The sequence below is a fragment of the Corythoichthys intestinalis genome, chromosome 8 (assembly GCF_030265065.1).
Source record: "Corythoichthys intestinalis isolate RoL2023-P3 chromosome 8, ASM3026506v1, whole genome shotgun sequence".
Lineage (NCBI taxonomy): Eukaryota > Metazoa > Chordata > Actinopteri > Syngnathiformes > Syngnathidae > Corythoichthys > Corythoichthys intestinalis.
This window is the reverse complement of record NC_080402.1, coordinates 14,145,761-14,169,411: the sequence shown is the minus strand read 5'-3', so window position 1 is coordinate 14,169,411 and position 23,651 is coordinate 14,145,761. Positions and strand designations below refer to the sequence as shown.

General features: G+C 36.4%; 1 protein-coding gene across 5 annotated transcripts in view; it reads left to right on the top strand.

The window, feature by feature from the left end:
• Positions 1-23,651, top strand: part of add3a (adducin 3 (gamma) a) — a 191,182-nt gene that overhangs the window by 140,434 nt on the left and 27,097 nt on the right. For all 5 annotated transcript variants that reach the window (XM_057844312.1, XM_057844313.1, XM_057844314.1 and 2 more), the window contains exons 8-13: positions 223-321; positions 4,565-4,741; positions 4,805-5,059; positions 8,265-8,369; positions 10,730-10,816; positions 19,680-19,800. In XM_057844312.1, the coding sequence (XP_057700295.1) occupies positions 223-321; positions 4,565-4,741; positions 4,805-5,059; positions 8,265-8,369; positions 10,730-10,816; positions 19,680-19,800 (844 nt within the window). The remainder of the gene's footprint in view (positions 1-222; positions 322-4,564; positions 4,742-4,804; positions 5,060-8,264; positions 8,370-10,729; positions 10,817-19,679; positions 19,801-23,651) is intronic.

The following is a 23,651-nucleotide window of genomic DNA, read 5'->3' as shown; positions in this document are numbered from 1 at the left end:
CTTTTGGGCACAGAGTATAGAGCAATTTGGCATAAGCAAAGGGCGTGTGTTTATGCTGCAACCTCACAGCTGTTGAAGAATGTTTTTGGGTGTTGTTCAAGAAAGTATTAGCATTCCAATCTGCCCAACTCCTTTTGGTTTTACTTCTAGCTCTTGTTCAACACACTCTGACGAGAGCAGGCAATGTTCCCATCTAATTAAATGTGACTTGTGTTTTTAAAGGTTTTGGTGCTGCGGAACCATGGTCTGGTTGCTCTGGGCGAAACTATGGAAGAGGCCTTTCATTATATCCATAATGCACAATATGCCTGTGAAATCCAGGTATAATCAAGCAGGATCTATTGTGGAATGCGTTAGCTAATGTTTTACAGTATGTCAGGATGGTTAATGCAATAAAATATTGCTAAGAGAAGCACCTTCTTTTTAACTTATTTAATAGGGTCGTTCCGATCATGTTTTTTTGCTCCTGATCGTTTTCGTTTGAGTATCTGGCGATCCCGATATTTCCCGATCCGATTGCTTTTTTTTTTTTGCTCCCGATTCAATTCCAATCATTCCCGATAATTTTTCCCGATCGTATACATTTTGCCAATGCATTAAGAAAAAAATGAATAAAACTCGGACGAATATATACAGTCAACATACAGTACATAAGTACTGTATTTGTTTATTATGACAATAAATCCTCAAGATGGCATTTACATTATTAACATTCTTTCTGTGAGAGGGATCCACGGATAAAAAGACTTCTAATTCTTAAAGGATAAATGTGACTTTGTATATCGTGACTCAATATTGACATCTAGTGTATTTGTTGAGCTTTCAGTAAATGATACTGTAGCCATGCCCAAATGCATGATGGGAAGTGCAACCATAACTGTGCGTAGTGCTACCAATCGATATGTCTTCTCTGTGTTGGGAAGTAACATAGGGTGTTGGGAAAAAGATCAGTTACTACCTTGCTTCCCCACATTGCTTCCCACGATATTCCTAAACGTAGGGAGAGGGATTGTAAGGCTTTAACCAATTAAAAACGGGCTCCAAAGGCTGCCAAAATTCACTCTACTCATTTTATGCGGCCTTTCATTTGCCAGAAACGTATAAAGACGTTCTATTTTTAAATGCTTAACTGTCCCACAAACGTATTTATACGTCTTTTGCGTTTTTTTGTACAAGAAGCATCTAGAGCTTCCGATCTATCGCCGAAACAAAAAACAAGCCTCAAAACCCATTTTAAAGCAATAAAACTGGCCACTGGAGGGCAGTAGAGCATTTGTTAAAACCCCACAACCCAATTCAAACAGTACAACTTTATATAGGGAAGTTAGCAGAGCCCCTCCGCAGCTTGCTGCTCAGGTCCACCGCACGCTCAAGTGTCCTGCACGGAAACGCGCACGGCCAAACCAGTTCCCCCCCCCAGGAACATAAGTTCCCCAGGCGAACGAGACAGTGGTCACCACAAAAAAAGACTAAAAAAAAAAAAATCCTATCTTTACGAGACAGTCGGCAATGAGGGAAAAGTTTAACCGCTGTCGCAGCCACCAAACGTCATCTCTCAGTTAGGTAAGTGTGAATAAATTGTTACTTTGCTATCAAAAGCTCTATTTGGCTGGTTGTTCATGTTATTTTGTAAAAGGAAAACATTATTCAGATGTTTGGGATGTCACTGAAGCAAAAAATAGCCGTGTTAAAGTCAAAATTATGTTTGAAATTTTTGCGTTTACAAAAAGCTCATTTTCTCCGTTTTTTCATCAGAAATTGGAAAAATGCTCAAACTAAGCTATTTTCTAACGCTGATTTCTAAAGAATGGAAAAACATATGAACTTACTTTTTTTTTTCTGCTGAAAGAAGAGAGTCTAATCTTTCTTTTGGTGGGTTCCATGTTTGTATAGCAATAGAACAGAATTTTTTGTGGGCCGTGCAAAATCAGTCAAAATCCAGTAAAATGGCCGGGAGCGAAGGGCCTTGCTCCGGTGAAAATGGCTGGGAGTGAATGAGTTAAGCTCTCTATATAGGTAAAACGGCACCATTACAGATTGAGCGCGACAATGTGTGAGTGGGTCGTGCATCGCATGCATTAATTGCGTTAAATATTTTAACGTGATACATTTAAAAAAAAAAAAAAATTAATTACCGCCGTTATCGGGATAAATTTGATAACCCTACCTTAGGCCTAAACTAAAGACTAGATGAGTGTAACATATTATATCTGTAACGTTAAATACAATTAGAAAACAATTAAATTATATATATATATATATATATATATATATATAATTAAAAAAAGGCATGTCCGATATTTTTTTGCTGTTTCCGATACTTTGAAAATGACGTGATCGGACCCGATCGATCGGGACATCTCTACTAAATATAATTACTTACCTTCTTTTTGTGGCTAGGTTGAAACAAAAGTGGTTGCGCGGTGTCTGTAAACGGGGGTCTCCAGGGTAAAACGGACAAAATAGGACTTTTTCTTCTTCTTGTCTGTGTTTTCCGCCATGTATGTATATAAGTTTGTTTTATTTTTTTATTTGGGGGGAAAAAAGTGAAAAAACATGTCTTATAGAGGGCTGTCAAACGATTAAAAATTTTAATCGAGTTAATTACAGCTTAAAAATTAATTAATCGTAATTAATCGCAATTCAAACCATCTATAAAATATGCCATATTTTTCTGTAAATTATATATATATTCTGTAAAATAAATTGTTGGAATGGAACGATAAGACACAAGATGGATATATACATTCAACATACGGTACATAAGGACTGTAGTGGGCATTTCACTCTAGTGTCATTTAAATCTGTCTATGCTGTCCTCACTCAGAAGCGTCTACTTTTTCCAAAGCTAGACAGTTAGTGAACGACGCCTTAATAATCAGACTTCTTCCTTTTTCATCTGATTTATTAATAAAATGGCCTCAAACCATTGTCCTCTTTAGACCGTCGTAAAACTACAAAAAAAAAAAAAAGTACACAAGCATTGCATTAGCAACAATGTTAGCTTAGCACGCTATACAGGTTCACTAAACATAAACAAAAAGCGTCTCATACAAAAAATATAACATTTCGCTTACTAACATAATATGTACATTCTTTACAACAACCATACTTACGGACAAATCTTGTCCAAGGATCATATAAGCACAACATTACAACGTAGGCGTCAGCCCGAGACGTCGTGCAGCCATATTGAACTGGCAAGAAAAAAATAAACCATGTCGCAAAGCGACCACAAGAGTTTGCTGTTACAGCACAAAAAGCCTTGCTGTAAAACTTACCAAAAGGCAGAATACTGTCTGAGCGGGACATGTGCGTTAATTGCGTCAAATATTTTAACGTGATTAATTAAACAAATTAATTACCGCGCGTTAACGCGATAATTTTGACAGCCCTAATATATATATATATATATATATATATATATATATATATATATATATATATTAAAAAAAAAAGGCATGTCCGATATTTTTTTGCTGTTTCCGATACTTTGAAAATGACGTGATCAGACCCGATCGATCCGGACATCTCTACTAAATATAATTACTTACCTTCTTTTTATGGCAAGGTTGAAACAAAAGTGGTTGCGCTGTGTCTGTAAACGGGGGTCTCCAGGGTAAAACGGACAAAATAGGACTTCTTCTTGTCTGTGTTTTCCGCCATGTACGTATATAAGTTTGTTTTATTTTTTTATTTGGGGGAAAAAAGTGAAAAAACGTCTTATATAATCTCTTTCCAATGCTAAATCTGAATAAATTGAGCACAAAAAAAAAAAAAATTTGAGGCTGACAGCAATGCTATGACAGAATATGCATATCCATTCTTTTAAAATACGTCAAATTGTCTTCTGTCGTTACAACAGCAGCAAGAATCCTATCCTGACAAGTTGGCATGTACCTTTAATCAACTTCGTAGTTTTCTTACAAATGCAGCCTAAGGAGCTAACTAGCTAGATACCCACCACGGGAACTCATACGTCTTAACGGAACACTCGCCCTAATGGTTAAAGACTTTTAGTTAGTGTTGCAAATGGCATTACACCAAGTGTGTTGGATGTAAAAACAGTCCATTTTTAGAGCAGATCTGGTTCATCTATTACTCTCAATGGCAGCTTAAGACTTAAGTAGCAGCAACAAGAGAGTGTTCAAAGATAATTGACTATAACTTTCATTTAAATGTGTGACTCGTTCACATTTTCACTGTCCTTTATTTCCCTTTGTTTATTATGTTGTTGTGTCCGAGTCTACGGGGATCTGCTCAATCCACAAAAAAAAAAAAAAAAAAAGAACAGTAATCCATCTGAAAAGCCCAGCTTAATTCCTATAAATAAATCCATCCAAGCATGTTTTTCGGTCCATGTATGTTAATATTGTTGAAGCGCAGTGTCTTCTGCTAAATGACATCTTTGTCCTTGCAAAGATTAGGAAAGATCATTGCTTGCACGCCATTGCTCAGCATATGAAGGATTTTAGTGACAATATTTATCTGGCAGATGTTAGTTGATAACAAGCGTGCATCTGTCAAGTGTGTTGCGTAAGGTGACATTTCTTTGTGGCTTTAGGTGAACGCCATATCCGGTGCGGGCAGCATAGACAACCTGATAGTGCTCGACCAGGAGAAATACAAATCAGAGGTGTACGGTGTGGCCTCAACAGTTGGAGCAAACATGAGCAGTTCATACAAGTGGAAGGTCGGCGAGCTGGAGTTTGAGTCTCTGATGAGGATGCTGGACAACCTGGTAGGTCAAATGGTGGGTTTTATTTTGACTCTCTTTGAGCTTCTGTGATTGTTTCCTCCTTAGGGCTACAGGACAGGTTACGCCTATCGTCATCCTATTATACGCGAGAAGCCGAAGCACAAAAGCGACGTGGAGATCCCCGCTACTGTCACAGCGTTCATGTTTGAAGAGGATATGGATGCCACGCGTTTTCCGTTCAAGTTTTTGCAGCAGCGGCAGCAGCGGGAGAAGACGCGATGGCTCAACTCGCCCAACAGCTACACTAAGGTCAATGTGGAAGGTGGAGACGAGCGTTACAACCACAGTAGGACAACTACGGTGAGAGTCGAACTGATTGGGAGCCATTTATGCTGCTTGACATCCAATCCATTTTGACTGGAAGAGCCTGGAAATGAATGATTGCTGTCAGGCCTCCCAGTCAACATGGATTGAACGTGTAGCGACATCAAGGGCATTTGAAGAGATAACAGTAAATATTTTCTGATGTAATTTTTGAAATGTTTAATTTTTTTCACATTTTTGTATTAAATCCAAAAAAGGAAGGGAAATAAAAACTGTAAATATGATATTTTTAAAGCACCATCTTTTTTTAATTTAATTACTGCATTTTCAAAAACAGTAAATATTTTTTATTTTATTTTACTTTTTTACTTATTTTTTAATTCAATTCATGAAATATATATTTATATATATTATATAATTATTATAAACTGTATAAAATATATTCATATATATAAATGTGGCGGAAAACACTAAGGCGACTTGAAGTTCCGCTCTGAGACCCCCAATTTGGCCAAATTTCAAAATTGTCTTATATGCATGTGTGATACATCATTGGAAACCTTAAAATCTGTATTTTCTGGGGGAAACAAAATTTTGAACAGGAGGGCATTTTTAAAAAAAAAATTAACAGCAAAACCCTAACTGTAGGCAAGAGCACGCGAGAGCAGAATTAAAGACGCCACGATTTTAACAAGATATTATCACGTACTTACCTTGTTTCGATCCAAAAACTCCATGTAGCATGTATCACCGAGTGTCAAGACACAGCTGTGAATGGCCAAAGCCGGATTTTTGGGGGATTTTATGAGTGAAACATGGTGATATAACAAGGGTCGCATTGCAGAAATCGCAGACAACAAGAAGTGGTTGAGGTTTTCTTTTTCATATAGTTACCATTTTAAATGTTATTTTTCAATTTTTTTTTCTGTTTGGATCGATTATTTATCATCTAACATATCGGGGAAAATGTGACATTAACAAAAAAAAAAAAAAAAATACAATTAAGCAATAGTTATGAGGTAGTTATCTGTGACTTTTTTTTACAGACGCCACTTTTTTCATTGTGACGTAATTTGTTTAAAAGTTTAAAATATGTGAGTGAATAATTTTTTTAAGTTTTTTTTTTTTTAACGAAATATTAGACATCAATTAATGATTCTAAGCTAAAAATGACAGACATTTTGAATAATAAATATAATTCTTTTTATGGCTAGGTTGAAACAAAAGCAGTTGCGCGACGTCTGCAATCGGGGGTTTTCAGGGTAAAACAGACACATTAAAAATAGTTCAGAGGCTTAGTGTGCCATGAATCTGCTATGGCAGCATATAGACATATTGTTCTAACAAACACAACATTTGTTTTGGCTTAAAATACAGCAGTTTCTTTTAAAGAGGAGTGCAAGAGCAGAAACTGCTTTTTCAGTCTTGTCTGTGTTTTCCGCCATATATATAATACAGTTTATAATATATATATATTTTTAAATTTAAAAATTTTTTTTTTAAATGAAACATGAGCATATACTGTCAGTCCTCCCAGTTAAAATATATTTGAAGATCTACTGTATTGTGGTCAATAGCAGGTAATGAGTTATATACTCATATATATAGTTTAAATAAATAAATTAGTGCTGCAATGATTAATCGATTAACTTGAGTAATTCGATTAGAAAAAAAGCTTTAAATACGATTTTGCTGCGTTGAGGATTCGTTTAATTAGAGTGACATTGTAATGGTTTGTTTTGAAAGTGTTGCATTTAGTTTTATTGATTTGAGTGGAGACACTGCCCTCTCGTGGCAACAGTGAATATGTTTTTGTTTGAACTAATATGTTTGTTTATGCATTCGTTGTTTCGTTCATAAGTATATCTAACTTTTTTTTTTTTCTGGGAATATGTGTTTGAACGATTTGTTAAGAGCATTGTTAAAAGTTATAGCATAGTTATAGCAGTTTATTGCATTTAAGATAGCGGACATTTGCTATGAAAGTCAGCCAATTGTTCTTTAGTTGTACTTAGAGACCATATTTTTCGGACTATAAGTAACACCTGAGTATAAGTCGCACCAGCCCAAAAATGCGCAATGAAGAGGAAAAAAAAAACACATAAGTCGCACCGAAGTATAAGTCTCATTTATAGGGGAAATTTACTTGATAAAATCCAACACATAGAACGGATATGTCATCTTGAAAGGCAATTTAAAATAAAAATACAATACAAAACAACATACTGAAAAAGTGTACAGTAAAATAATTACATAATTATATTATGCATGAACAACGAAATGCGAACGTGGCCGGTACGGTAACGTAACATAGCTATTAAGAGTTATTCATATAACTATAGCATAAAGAACATGCTAACAAGTCAATGTCACTCCAAAACACCAAAATAACATGTGAAATAATACGTTAATAATTTCACGCATAATTCGCTCCTGGGTATAAGTCGCACCCACAGCCAAACTATGAAAAAACTGCGACTTATAGTCCGAAAAATACGGTACTCATTTATTCTTTTTTTTTTTTTTTTAATCGTTTGAGGCTAAGCTCAGGTATTTTAATTTATTTTTATATGCATTTATTGCTTTTGTGAAAGGAAAATGCATTTCTGCATAGTTTGAAGAAACGCTCAGGAATTTTATTTTGTATTCGCATTTAATGCAGTTTTGAAAGTGTAATCTTAGCAAGCCAAAATAGATATTATTGCAAGCTTAAAGACTTGTTTATTTGTTTTACATATCCTAAAATTAATTCTGCAACGTATTAAATGTTTGTAATTCGATTACTTGATTATTCGAACTAACTAATCAATAGATTAATCGATGACCTAAAGAATCGATAGCTGCAACCCTAAAATAAATAACTTGAGAGTGTTATTGGCCATCATAATAAATATGATTTTTTGTTATAATTCTTTTACATTTTAATGATTGTCTTTATAACGTTTATTAATTTGCAGTTTAAAAATATCGTATATACACGTATATACAGTAATACACAACTCTATTGGTTCATATGAATATGGAATGTCCCTGTTAAGACCACTCCAGCGTGATACTACCCCGCCATCTAGTGGTTGAATAAGGGATTATTTGATTTGATTTGACTATATTACTTGGTCACAGGTTGTAAAACTCGCAGTTTTTGACACAATATTTAAAAAAAAAAAAAAAAAAAGATACGCCTCTACTGTTGTTGTTTTTTAATTATGATTATCATCATATATATAATTTTATTTTATAGTGGATGAAGGCAGATGACACCGGAACGCCGATCAGAATTGAGGACCCCAATCAGTTTGTCCCCCTCAACACGGACCCTAAGGAAGTACTGCAGAAGAGGAACAAAGTGAGTCTAATGTTACACAATCTTGGATGATGAAATCTGTTTGTCTTATTCACCGCCAACCCAGATTCCAACCGGATTCCCCCTTTAAAAGTTGGTACGACAAAATTGGGCTTTTCCATATCATTGCATTCAGGGATTGAATTATACAATACAGTGTTAATTCTATTTAAGAACGTCTCTATGGAGGTTGATTTGTGTCTTTATTATTCAATCCAAAAAAAAGTTGCTTCAATCTAAATATTTTCAATCAAAGAAAAAGTCACTTCAATCAGAAAAAAAAAATGTGTTCGAATGTAAAAATAAAATTGAAACTAAAAAAAAAATGTATTTGAAAACTTTTTCTTTGATTGAATTTTTTTTTTTTAAGTCAAGGTTTTGTTTTTGTTTTTGTTTTTTTTGCGTTTGGACCAAATTTTGGCTAGGACATTTGTGTCTTTATTATTCAATCAAAAAATAAGTTGCTTCGAACAAAAAATATAAATATTTTCAAAAGAAAAATCACTTCAATCAAAAATTTAAAAAATTCAATTGTAGAAAAAAAGTTTTTGAATGTGAAATTTGAGACTCAAATTCGCATTTGAACACTTAATTTTTCATTGAAACTGTTTTCTTTGATAGAAACAATCCTTTTTGTGTTTGAGCCATTTTATGGGTAGGACATTTGTGTCTAAATCATTCAATCCCAATAAAAAAAAAAACTATTTTTAATCAAAGAAAAAAAAGTCATTTGCAAATATATATATATATACAGTGCCATGCAAAAGTATTCGGCCCCCTTGAATCTTGCAACCTTTCGCCACATTTCAGGCTTCAAACATAAAGATATGAAATTTAATTTTTTTGTCAAGAATCAACCACAAGTGGGACACAATCGTGAACTGGAACAACATTTATTGGATAATTTAAACTTTTTTAACAAATAAAAAAATGAAAAGTGGGGCGTGCAATATTATTCGGCCCCTTTACTTTCAGTGCAGCAAACTCACTCCAGAAGTTCAGTGAGGATCTCTGAATGATCCAATGTTGTCCTAAATGACCGATGATGATAAATAGAATCCACCTGTGTGTAATCAAGTCTCCGTATAAATGCACCTGCTCTGTGATAGTCTCAGGGTTCTGTTTAAAGTGCAGAGAGCATTATTAAAACCAAGGAACACACCAGGCAGGTCCGAGATACTGTTGTGGAGAAGTTTAAAGCCGGATTTGGATACAAAAAGATTTCCCAAGCTTTAAACATCTCAAGGAGCACTGTGCAAGCCATCATATTGAAATGGAAGGAGCATCAGACCACTGCAAATCTACCAAGACCCGGCCGTCCTTCCAAACTTTCTTCTCAAACAAGGAGAAAACATCAGAGATGCAGCCAAGAGGCCCATGATCACTCTGGATGAACTGCAGAGATCTACAGCTGAGTGGAAGAGTAGCAAGAAAAAAGCCATTTCTCAAAGATATCCATAAAAAGTCTCGTTTAAAGTTTGCCACGAGCCACCTGGGAGACACACCAAACATGTGGAAGAAGGTGCTCTGGTCAGATGAAACCAAAATTGAACTTTTTGGCCACAATGCAAAACTATGTGTTTGGCGTAAAAGCAACACAGCTCATCACCCTGAACACACCATCCCCACTGTCAAACATGGTGGTGGCAGCATCATGGTTTGGGCCTGCTTTTCTTCAGCAGGGACAGGGAAGATGGTTAAAATTGACGGGAAGACGGATGCAGCCAAATACAGGAACATTCTGGAAGAAAACCTGTTGGTATCTGCACAAGACCTGAGACTGGGACAGAGATTTATCTTCCAACAGGACAATGATCCAAAACATAAAGCCAAATCTACAATGGAATGGTTCAAAAATAAACGTATCCAGGTGCTAGAATGGTTAAGTCAAAGTCCAGACCTGAATCCAATCGAGAATCTGTGGAAAGAGCTGAAGACTGCTGTTCACAAACACTCTCCATCCAACCTCACTGAGCTCGAGCTGTTTTGCAAGGAAGAATGGGCAAGAATGTCAGTCTCTCGATGTGCAAAACTGATAGAAACATACCCAAGCGACTTGCAGCTGTAATTGGAGCAAAAGGTGGCGCTACAAAGTATTAACGCAAGGGGGCTGAATAATATTGCACGCCCCACTTTTCAGTTTTTTATTTGTTAAAAAAGTTTAAATTATCCAATAAATTTTGTTCCGCTTCACGATTGTGTCAGACTTGTTGTTGATTCTTGACAAAAAATTAAAATTTTATATCTTTGTTTGAAGCTTGAAATGTGGCGAAAGGTTGCAAGGTTCAAGGGGGCCGAATACTTTTGCAAGGCACTGTATATAAGTAAAGCTATAGATATTGATTAACATGATTGTTTTTCAGATTAGAGAGCAGAACCGGAGTGAGGTGACAACGTCAGGGCCACGTTCTCAGCACCTTGCTGGCATCCCAATTGATCAACCACGACGGGTAAGATAGAAAACACAGTCAAAAGTTGAATCATCAAGTTTAAAAAAAAAAAAAAAAAAAAAAAAGGACCAAAAAAAAAAAGGACCAACAAATTAATATTAATATGAATCATAACTGTATATTAAATAAGATTTTTTTTTTTTTTTATTGTCAAGAACTATGTAGTGGTTCAGAGTTGAATGCCGCTATATAGTCGCTTTACAATCACTCCGTGAATGACTGGTGAGGGTCGGTAGGTTGTACTTGGATGTTAGTTTTTCTCAATTGCTTTACTACATTTCTCAGATCAGAAATGAAATTCTAAAAACAGTTTGTGCATTTCTCAAAACACGTCGCACAAGTAGCAAAACAACATAGATTACCCGCAAAAGCCATTTTTTTGTGCAAAATTCTTATTCTATCGCTCAAAATTAAATTTCTGTGTCAATGAACATGTCAGTGCTGTCGGAATGAGAAGTCTTTGTTTCACTGTGTACAGACAAGACAGTCAAATTGCTAAATCATATTCTCAATATAACATTTACTCTGGTTCTGATGAAAATGGATGGTTTACGTAAGTTTTGATGAAAAACGCAAGTTACACCTTTGTGTGTGGGAGATCGATTGCAACAGACTGGACAAAATTCAGTTTACACTTTTACTGTTTTTACAATGTCTTGACAGACCATGTCATTGCAATACATAAAGCAAAAGACAGCACTGAGTATCATAAAAAAAAACATAAAGCAAAATTAGAAATGTAGCATAAGACAATCAGCAGAAAAAAAACTTTTGTCCCCCTATTCTTTCTACAAATCTTGACGTCCCTCCCTGTTGGGCCACAAATTTTCATCCACGGACTAATGACTAAATGTTGTGGGTGGTTAGACTATTCAATAGAGACCTATGATAATCCATTTTGACTATCATGACAGATGCAGTTGGTAATGTAGGAAACAGCAGAGAATTGTACAAAATCATTTGCATGCATTGACAATAACATCTGCAACTTCCTCAAAGAAATGAGAAACTGTTTTTTTGATGTTCAGTAGTGATACTATGTTGTGAGGGTTGAACAGGTAGTTTGGAGGAATTTCAAGTCAGAGCAGAGAAATATACTAAAGCAATTGGGAAAACTAAATCTTTTGTGTTTGGTGTTTTCTCAAACGTGACCAGTAGTAATACCTCTGGACCAGAAGAGGGCGCCAAGTGACTGCAAATACTAACCCTTGTTTAAATTACTATTTTTATTTTTCCACATTTGTGTTGGCGCTACCAGGGTATAGTCGATTTTTAAAAGAGCATTTGCTAAATGTTTAAAATAAATAAATAACCTAACTTATTTTATGCTTACTCTTGTGTTGAAGGCTCAAGTGCAGATACACATTCTGGTGAATACCCACAAATATTCATGTTTTCAGTCTTATATTTCTTTTCCCCACTTTTGTACAGTTTTGTTTATGAGCACAAACACCATACAGTATTTTGTTCTCTTAGAACTTGGGCTGTCCCAAACGACTAATTTTCTCCCAATTAGTCAGCACTTTTTTTTTTTTTACGAATAGTTGACTAATATAACATATATATATATATATATATATATATATATATATATATATATATATATATATATATATATATATACACATTTTGTTTTGTTTAACTAATTTAGTAATTAAATTTTTATTGACGCTTATTAATTCACACAAAAAAAATTGGAACACATTAACATACAAATAATAAACATAAATAATAATGATAAATAAAAAACAATTAGGTGAAATGCTGCTGGCAAATATATAGTATTAATATTATAGCATACTTCTATATGTATATGGCGGAAAACAGACACGACTGAAAAAACAGTTTCTGCTCTTGCACTCCCTTTTAAAAGAAAAAGAAACTGCCGTATTTTAAGCCAAAACAACTGTTGTGTTTGATATAACAATATGTCTATATGCTGCCATAGCAGATTCATGGCGCATTAAGCCCCAACTATTTTTAATTTGTCCGTTATACCCTGAAAACCCCCGTTTACAGACGTCGCGCAACCGCTTTTGTTTTAACTCAGCCATAAAACTAAGGTAATTAATTATATTTATTATTCAAAATGTCTGTCATTTTTAGCTTAGAATCATTAAGTGATGTCTAATATTTCGTTTAAAAAAAAAAAAAAAACTTAAAAAAATTATTCACTCGAATATAGAATGTGGAAAAGAAAAAAAAAGAAAAAAAAAAAGAAAATCAAATTGTTTGATTTTTGAAGAATTTATTAGCAAATCATGGTGGAAAATAAGTATTTGGTCAATACCAAAAGTTCATCTCAATAGCTTTTCACACACTTGCTGGTATTTTGGCCCATTCCTCCATGCAGATCTCTAGAGCAGTGATATTTTGGGGCTGTCGTTGGGCAACAAGGACTTTCAACTCCCTCCACAGATTTTCTATGGGGTTGAGATCTGGAAACTGGCTAGGCCACCATAGGACCTTGAAATGCTTCTTACGAAGCCACGCCTTTGTTGCCCTGGCTGTGTGTTTGGGATCATTGTCATGCTAAAAGACCCAGCCACCTCTCATCTTCAATGCCCTTGCTGATGGAAGGAGATTTTCACTCAAAATCTCTCGATACATGGCCCCATTCATTCTTTCCTTTAGACTGGTCCATTTGCAGAAAAACAGCCCCAAAGCATGATGTTTCCACCCCCATGCTTCAGAGTGGTATGGTGTTCTTCGGATGCAATTCAGTATTCTTTCTCCTCCAAATACGAGAACCTGTGTATCCACCAAAAAGTTCTATTTTGGTTTCATCTGACCATAACACATCTCCCAGTCCTCTTCTGGATCATCCAAATGCTCTCTAGCGAACCGCAGACGGGCCTGGACGTGTACTTTCTTCAGCAGGGCGACACGTATGGCAGTGCAAGATTTCAGTCCCTGGCGGCGCATTGTGTTACTGATAGTAGCCTTTGTTACTATGGTCCCAGCTCACTGTAGGTCATTCACTAGGTCCCTCCGTGTGGTTCTGGGATTTTTGCTCACCTTTCTTGTTATCATTTTGACACCACGGGGGGAGATCTTGCATGGAGCCCCAGATCGAGGGAGATTATCAGTGGTCTTGTATGTCTTCCATTTTCTAATAATTGCTCCCACAGTTGATTTCTTTACACCAAGCATTTTAACTATTGATTCAGTCTTCCCGGCCTGGTGCAGGTCTACAATTTTGTCTCTGGTGTCCTTCGACAGCTCTTTGGTCTTGGCCATAGTGGAGTTTGGAGTGTGACTGACTGACTGAAGTTGTGGACAGGTGTCTTTTATTCCGATAATGAGTTAAAACAGGTGCCATTAATACAGGTAACGAGTGGAGCCTCGTTAGACCTCGTTAGAAGAACTTAAACCTCTTTGACAGCCAGAAATCTTGCTTGTTTGTAGTCGACCAAATACTTATTTTCCACTCTAATTTGAAATTCTTTAAAAATCAAACAATGTGATTTCTCATGGTTGAGGTTTACCCATGTTGACAATTACAGGCCTCTCTAATCTTTTCAAGTAGGAGAACTTGCACAATTGGTGGTTGACTAATTACTTATTTGCCCCACTGTATATGGACTTATGATTCGCCAGCTTGTTGTTTCTTGTCATCTTCCAAAATTACACCTGGGCGACGGCGCTTCAATTATTTGTTCATGGGCGATGTGCTAACTAGGTATGCCAGCGCAGCATTGCAAAGACCATACAGAGTGGCAACCTCCTTATTTTCGTTACAATAATTCCAGGCTTTGGCCACTCTGGTCCGCTTTTTTGGCTTTATGCCGCTTGCGCCCAGAGCATCAGCCATTCTCAATTTTATCCGCATGTATTTTTTTTAACCCGCCATTACCTGTCGACGGTATGTTGTGCCAGCCGATGCATTTACGTCATCGACAACGTCAACTAGTCGGGACAGCTCTACTTAGAACATTCACTAAAACCTATTCCCATACTGCACTGTATTTGTACAATACAGGCTAAAAGTTTAGACACACCTCATTCAATGCAATATAAATGAAGGTTCCAACCCCATTGATAAAGAAATAAATTCCTCTCATCAACCTTGAAAAGGCATACCTGTGAAGTCAGAAACCATTTTAGGTGACTCCCACTTGAAGTTCATCAAGAGAAAGGCAAGAGTGTGCAAAAAATTAATTAGAGCAAAGGGTGTGTACTTTAAAGTTACTTCAATATTATACATGTTTTTAGTTATTTCTAGGGCTGTCAAACGATTAAAATTTTTAATCGAGTTAATTACAGCTTAAAAATTAATTAATCGTAATTAATCGCAATTAATCGCAATTCAAACCATCTATAAAATATGCCATATTTTTCTGTGAATTATGAATGTATTCTGTAAAATAAATTGTTGGAATGGAAAGATAAGACACAAGATGGATATATACATTCAACATACGGTACATAAGGACTGTAGTGGGCATTTCACTCTACTGTCATTTAAATCTGTCTATGCTGTCCTCACTCCGAAGCGTCTACTTTTTCCAAAGCTAGACAGTTAGTGAACGACACCTTAATAATCAGACTTCTTCCTTTTTCATCTGATTTATTAATAAAATGGCCTCAAATCATTGTCCTCTTTAGACCGTCGTAAAACTACAAAAAAAAAGTGCATAAGCATTGCATTAGCAACAACGTTAGCTTAGCACGCTATACAGGTTAACTAAACATAAACAAAAAGCGTCTCATACAAAAAATATAACATTTCGCTTATTAACATAATATGTACATTCTTTACAACAACCGTACTTACGGACAAATCTTATCCAAGGATCATATAAGCACAACAGAGACGTCGTGCAGCCATATTAACTGGCCAGAAAACAATAAACCATGTCGCAAAGCGACCACAAGAGTTCGCTGTCAGACAGCAAAAAAAGCCTTGCTGTAAAACTTAACAAAAGGCAGAATACTGTCTGAGCAGGACATGTGCGTTAATTGCGTCAAATGTTTTAACGTGATTAATTTAAAAAATTAATTACCGCGCGTTAACGCGTTAATTTTGACAGCCATAGTTATTTCACTTTTTTTTTTTTTTTTTTTTTTTTGCTTATTACGTAATTCCACACGCGTTCATTCATAGTTTTATTCCATTCCGTGAGAATTTACAATGTGAATAGTCATGAAAATAAAGAAAATGCCCGAATGTGAAGGTGTGTCCAATCTTTTGGCCTAAACTAGGGCTGTCAAATTTATCGCGTTAACGGGTGGTAATTAATTTTTTATCACGTTAAATCACGTTTTAATCACGTTAAAATATTTAACACATGCGCGGAACGACTCACTCACGCATTGCCGCAAACAGACTACAATGGCGCTGTTTTACATATATTGAGAGCTAAGAGGCAGAGACAAGCGAGTGGCGTGGACACAGGGATTCATTGAGGCCGTGCTATTTGTTGGCAAAAGCTTTGGCATGTCTTCCACAACGATTATAACTATTGTGGCGAGCGATCTGGGGAAGAAACACAGGAGAAGATCTTTTTATAACACCCTGTATTGTACACAACGCAGAGAAGATATACCATTTGCAGCCACCACTGACAGTCATGGTTGCCCAACTTCCCATCATGCATTTGGGCGGAACAGTTAAGTCGCTACAGTATCATCTCTCCAAAAAATAATGCTCACAAAAAGAAAAGCGCTCAATACAAAGAGAACTGGCATTCCCAATCAAAATAGCTATGCAAAATAATACTCAGACTTTGGTCAAACGCTGTTCAAACATTTAGTTTAGCTCAACAAATACACTAGATGATAGGGTTGTTCCGATCATGTTATTTTGCTCCCGATTCGATCCCGATCGTTTTAGTTTGAGTATCTGCCGATCCCGATATTTCCCGATCCGATTGCTTTTTTTGCTCCCGATTCAATTCCAATCATTCCCGATAATTTTTCCCGATCATATACATTTTGGCAACGCGTTGAGAAAAAAATGAATAAAACTCGGACGAATATATTAGGAGTGGGAACCTCAGGACACCTCACGATACGATACGATTCGCGATAAAAGGCTCACGATAACGATGATCTCACGATATCATGATACAGCGATTATCGATATACTGGTCAGACATTGGATACATGATATTCTACGATACAACTGTTGAAATGATAGAGAAAAAAAAAAGATATTTCAAAATAGAAAAAAATACTGTTTAAGTCATTTATTGAACAGTGACACCTTTTTTGTGCAACATTGCTGTAAAATATACATCTACTGCAAATTGTGTACCTGCACATATAGAGGAAACACACCACAACCACTGATATCTCTTGGAGAGATCATGATGAATGGCACCCTTAATTTCTTTAAAGTTTTAAATCTTTTAAAAAATAATTAACAGAACTGTAGGTGCTTGTCAGCAGTTGAGCTTGGAGTGGGGCAATGATAAAATTGGTGGGTCTTTTCTTCGTATATATGACCTTTGTTGCCAAAAGCATTGGTTTGAGCACTTCCCCAATCTGCTTCAGCATTTGAGATGTCGCACTTAGTCAGTCGCATTCTTCCTCACCTTAAAAACAAAATAAAACAAAAGATATTAACTACTTAATAGCTTTTTAGTTTAAATCCTGATTTTTTTGTTGTTGTTGTTGTGTTGGAAGTCTTGAGTAAATTAAAAATGCAATAATGACCTTTTTTTAATACATAGGCTACATTAATTACCATGCACATCACCTTAAATATATCTTGGAAGCTATTCAAACCATTTTTATAGCTTATTGTATCAAAATGGTAGTAATAACAGTTTGTGTACTAAACTAGATGGAAAGTGGTACTCAAATAATATCAAATAAATCAGTAAATTCATGTAGGCTTGTTCGATATTCCTTTTCATCCAGTTTAGGGTCCTGGTTTATTTTATATGATTCAACATCAAATATCATCAAAACAATACATGTAAATTAAAAAGTCAATTACATTGCAAAACTTTCTTACCTCAAGTGATTAAAGCGAAGCACACAAACTCCGGTGTCCACTATGTCACCAGCTGCCAGTGAACCTTATTTTTCTTAGACAATTCTTGCATACAGCAAAGTCCTTGTTCACTTTACTTCCTTTCTTGTTGGTGTAAAATCTAAAGTGTGTCCACATGGGTGATTTGTAGCAATATTTTCTCTTTTTTTCCTCTATCGTTCTCACGGAGCTTTTTTATTTTTTTTCAACCCACTTGGAGCTTCGTCTCTTCTTCTCTAGACGACTTGCGCGCACTTTACCTTCACCGCCACTCATGAGCGCCCCTAGTGGGCCGCCAAGGAATTGCTCAACAAACATTGAGCAGTTTACAGCATTCTTACTCCATTGTATGGGCAATATGTCAACTAAAAGTATCGATACTTGGCGGGAGCATATTGATAACCAATCGGGTTGCAAAATATCGCGATATATCGCTGTATCGACATATTGTCACACTCTTAGAATATATACATTCAACATACAGTACATAAGTACTGTATTTGCTTATTATGACAATACATCCTCAAGATGGCCTTTACATTATTAACAATCTGTCTGTGAGAGGGATCCACGGATAGAAAGACTTGTGACTTTGTATATTGTGACTAAATATTGCCATCTAGTGTATTTGTTGAGCTTTCAGTAAATTATACTGTAGCTATGCCCAAATGCATGTTGGGAAGTGGAACCATGACTGTGCGTAGTGCTACCAATTGATATATCTTCTCTGCGTTGGGAAATAACATAAGGTGTTAAGAAAAAGATCAATTGCTACCTTGCTTCCCCACGTTGCTTCCCATGATATTTCTAATCATAGAGAGAGGGATTGTAAGGCTTTAGCCAATTAAAAAAAGGCTCCAAAGGCTGCCAAAATTCACTCTACTCATTTTACGCTGCCTTTTATCTATCTCTAAAATTAATTACCGCCGTTATCGGGATAAATTTGATAACCCTACCTTAAGCCTAAACTAAAGACTCTGGATGAGTGTAACATATTATATCTGTAACGTTAAATACAATTAGAAAACGATTTAATTAAAAAATATACTGTATATATATTAAAAAACGGCATGGCCGATATTTTTTTGCCGATTCCGATACTTTGAAAACGACGTGATCGGACCCGATTGATCGGGATGCCGATCGATCGGGACATCTCTACTAGATGGCAATATTTAGTGACAATATACAAACTCACATTTATCTTTTAAGAATTACAAGTCTCTTATCCGTGGATCCCTTTCACAGAAAGAATGTTAATAATGTTAATGCCATCTTGTGGATTTATTGTTAGAATAAACAAATACAGTACTTACGTACAGTATGTTGAATGTATATATCCGTCTTGTCTTATCTTTCCATTCCAACAATAATTCACAAAAAAATATGGCATATTTTAAAGATGGTTTGAATTGCGATTAATTACAATTGATTAATTTTTAAGCTGTGATTAACTCGATTAAAAATTTTAATCGTTTGACAGCCCTAGCCTGAACTGTTTCATCACATCGTTCTGAAATGCTCGTAATTGGGTGTTATCGTGTTCAAACACTCAAATGCACAGATTTAGTTTCACAGATGTGGTTGGGTCGTGTTTTTTTGCACGCATGTTAAAAACACAATGACTTGTCTCTGTGTGTTTTACTGTCTGTGCAGTTTTGACTTTCACCATCTGGGTTCAAGATGTCAGAACTGAACTGAGTCTAGTTTGATTGAAGTGGTCAATGCAATTTTCTTCAGTTGAGAATGTTTAATGTGGTAATCTTAACACAGTATTCTATGTTTTTATCTCTAGAAGTTGCTGTTTGGATTCAATGTTTTGCTGCCGTTTTTTAAAAATAAAAATACTTTGAACTTCCTGTTTTTGTGTGTCCACGGCAGCCATACGTGCCAACAGAGGAGGAGCAGATGGCCCCGCTGCCTCCCAACCCTTTCAATGAGCTGTCAGAGGAAGACTTGCAGGTGTACCACAAAAACATGGAAATGCGACAACCGGGTCTCGGTAGGTGGTGCAGCAAATGCTATTCAAATTCGCTCTCAGCATTCAAAATGGGAAAACATAAATAGTGAACAGATAGAGAAGAGGAAGCAGTCCCAGCAGTCTATATACATACAATTCATGTGTTCATGTACAGTGCGAGTGCATGCGCGCCAATATGACCAAAATGGCAGAAAGAACAGACAGCAGGTCTTCACACCCGCCTCATGCCCGCCGGTCGTTGCTATGACACGCTTGCCCCCGCAGTCCCGTGAATCCCCAGTGGCCAATCTGGATGCCAGCTGGAGACCGTCTGGACTGACCGAAAACATGACACGTCTACATACACACAAAGCCCAAGTGCTTATCATAAAAATCATTTCATAAATGTCAAGAGTCTATATGAAGTGAGATTAAGCCCATAGAAAATGTACACAAAAACAAATTAGCACTTTCACAGCCTATTACACAATCTGAATGCAGGCAAACGTTGCGAGTGAGATCTCAGCCTACTCAGTGTGTAACCATGAATGTGAGTCATTGCCATTGTGAGTCGGGAGCGTCTTTTCTGTGTAGTTAATGATTATTCAAGCTGCATGCTGACTGACACCTTGTCAGTACTAACAAATTTTGCCACTGAAAATATTTTCTTGTATTACTTAGAGGGAACCTTGGACTTAAAGACTTGTAGGCTCTAATAAGCCACAATTGTTCACTTTTACTAAAATATGTTATTATAGGGTGACCATATTTTGATTTCCAAAAAAGAGGACACTCAGCCCGGCCTCAAGATATTTGAATTTTACTCCAAGTTCACTCAAAGATGCCTATATCACTTTAATATATTTAAATTGTGCCTCCTCACTCTGGATGGGAAAAATGCAGTTTAAAAAAAAAAATGACTAAAAAAAAAAAATATGTGCCAACTAAACATTTTTATAAATTACTAACACTACAATTGTCCTTGACAAATTGTTATTCCCATTCAATTGATATTCTCATTCTATGTTCTAGATTGCACACAAACAATAACCGAAATAAACTGACAAACTATTCAACCAGCATGTTTCCAAACGTTGCAGATCAAAAACTACGTTTCCCATAAACCCTAGCGTGGTTTAGCTTACTGATAGCTAGCTGAGGCAAAAATCAAACTTTTCTATAAAAATTTACAATAATCGGCAGCGCAACGATGCGACACCAAACGGGATTTTACAGTCAAAGCTCCGACAGAAGTCAACAGTTGCCATTATATACGTATTCATAAAAAAAAAAAAAAACTTCAGGCATTGTGGCCAAATCGTCAACCCAGTAGATGGCGGTAATGCCTCATGATAGGGGTAAACTGCCAACAAAAACAAGAAGAACTACTACTTCCCTCCATTCTCGTAGGAGCCATGTCAACTGCTGCCACCCAGCGGTCGGAGGGATTCTCTTCAAATTGGTCCCATGAAAAATCATTTAAAAAATCATAAAAACCGGACATTTTTATGAATTTACAAAACCCGCCCGGACGACGAGGATACTACGTGAAAGTAGGACTTTTCCGGGCAAAAGAGGACGTTTGGTCACCCTATGTTATTAGAAACACATAAAATATTGCCATTGATTTAGAAATCTATAATGTTTAGTACATTTTTTGACCTACGGAGGGCGCCTGGCTTTATCGACGTTTGGGGTGATGACTAGGGATGGGAATTGATAGGATTTTTACGATTCCGATTCCATTATCGATATTGCTTAACGATTCGATTCAAATTTGGGGAAAAAGAAGAACAAACATTTGGATTGGCATCTAGTATGTTTAATCAGAAGTCACAAACTTACAAACTCACAACAAGGTCAAAAGAGGCCCAAATGGTAAGTAGTGTTATACTTGTATAGCGCTTTTCTACCTTTCAAGGCGCTCAAAGCCTTGATGTTAACTGTGGCAAATAGACAAGAATGTGTAACATTTTACTGAAACATTTTTCTAATAGAGATAAAAAATCCTTTTTAAAAGGACATATGAGCTGATAGCACTCAAAAATAATAATAAAAAAGACTGTCAAATACAACAGAACAGTGCGTAGTGCAAATGTACAAAATTAACAATTCTTTTGCAGAAAAATAAGCACGTCTGCTTTTTCAGGTAGGATACGTGATCTTTCTGGACTTGTGGTGTCTCCAGCAGTGGAGAACACTCTCAGATGGGGTGGAGAAAGCCTGCACGCACAGAAAGTGTTCAGCTAGTCCAGAAAGCAGGGGCAGAGTATCGGTTTTGTTGTCCCAAATATTAACAAGTTTATACCGTATTGGCCCGAATATAAGACGACCCCCTCTTTTTCAAGACTCAAGTTTGGAAAAAAGACTTTTTGAACACCAAATTAATTTTTATACAGAAAATAATTACAGTACATATGAAACAAATGAGCATAACAATATACAGTATCTGAGTGAAAGAGCATGTTATTTTGCCTCATTCAAATCTAATATCTGAACATTTAAATATGCAAACTAAAGTGCACTCACATTCATCCAGAGCCACCGTGCACAGGGGTGTGCTGGAAATGGCAGAAGCGCCTGACCTGGGCTACAGAGAAGCAGCACTAGACTGTTTGCTCAGTGGTCCAAAGTACTTCTTTCAGATGAAGCAAATTTTGCATGTCATTCGGAAATCAAGGTGCCAGAGTTTGGAGGAAGACTGGGGAGAAGGAAATGGCAAAATGCCTGAAGTCCAGTGTCAAGTACGATCTGGGGTGCCATGTCAGCTGCTGGTGTTGGTCTACTGTGTTTTATCAAGGGCAAGGTCAGTGCAGCTAGCTATCAGGAGATTTTGGATCACTTCATGATTCCATCTGCTGAAAAACTTTATGGGGATGAAGATTTCATTTTTCAGCACAACCTGGCACCTGCTCACAGTGCCAAAACCCATGGTAAATGGTTTACTGACCATGACATTACTGTGCTCAATTGGCCTGCCAACTCTCCTGACCTGAACCCCATAGAGAATATGTGGGATATTGTGAAGAGGAAGTTGAGAGACACAAGACCCAACACTGTGGATGAGCTTAAGGCCACTATCGAAGCATCCTGGGCCTCCATAACACCTCAGCAGTGCCACAGGCTGATTGCCTCCATGACACGCCGCATTGAAGCAGTCATTTCTGTAAAAGGGTTCCAGACTCAGTATTGAGTGCATAGCTGATATAATTAATCTAAAGTTGACTTTTTTTGTATTAGTAGGATTCGCTGCTCAGCCTTCACCGCGTACAGACGCACTCTGAAGCCTGAATGTGCGTCTTTAGTTGTATTGGGGACGGGAAACTGATAAGCATATGCTTCATCTCGTCCGCCTTTGTCATCTTCTTCGGTTTCTTCGGGCAAATTATATCACATTTTGCAATGTCAATGATTGTCAATGATATCGATGATGATGACAATAAAATTCCATAAATAAATAAGAAATAAGATAATTTTTTGAGATTGGGATTTTTGTTTTTTCTTGACTTTTTGGCCCAAACTATCAATTTTAAAACAATAAAAGGCTTGAATTACTTCAGTTGTGTGTAATGGATCTAAAATATATGAAAGTCTAATGTTTATCAGTACATTACAGAAAATAATGAATTTATCACCTATCACAATATGCTAATTTTTTTAGAAGGACTAGTATGTACACAAAAAGAAATGTATGGTGAAAACGGGGCGGGGTTAACACTATTTCACGGTTTTTCACTTCATTTAGTCGGTTCTAGTCCGCATTAACAGCGATAAGGGAGGGATCACTGTGTTGTCGTTTCATAAATAAAAAAACAATTAGATAAGTTAATTTTTAAGTCTTAATTTATGGTGTGCCAAAATTACAGGACGCTTGATAATGTGAATGGTCGATT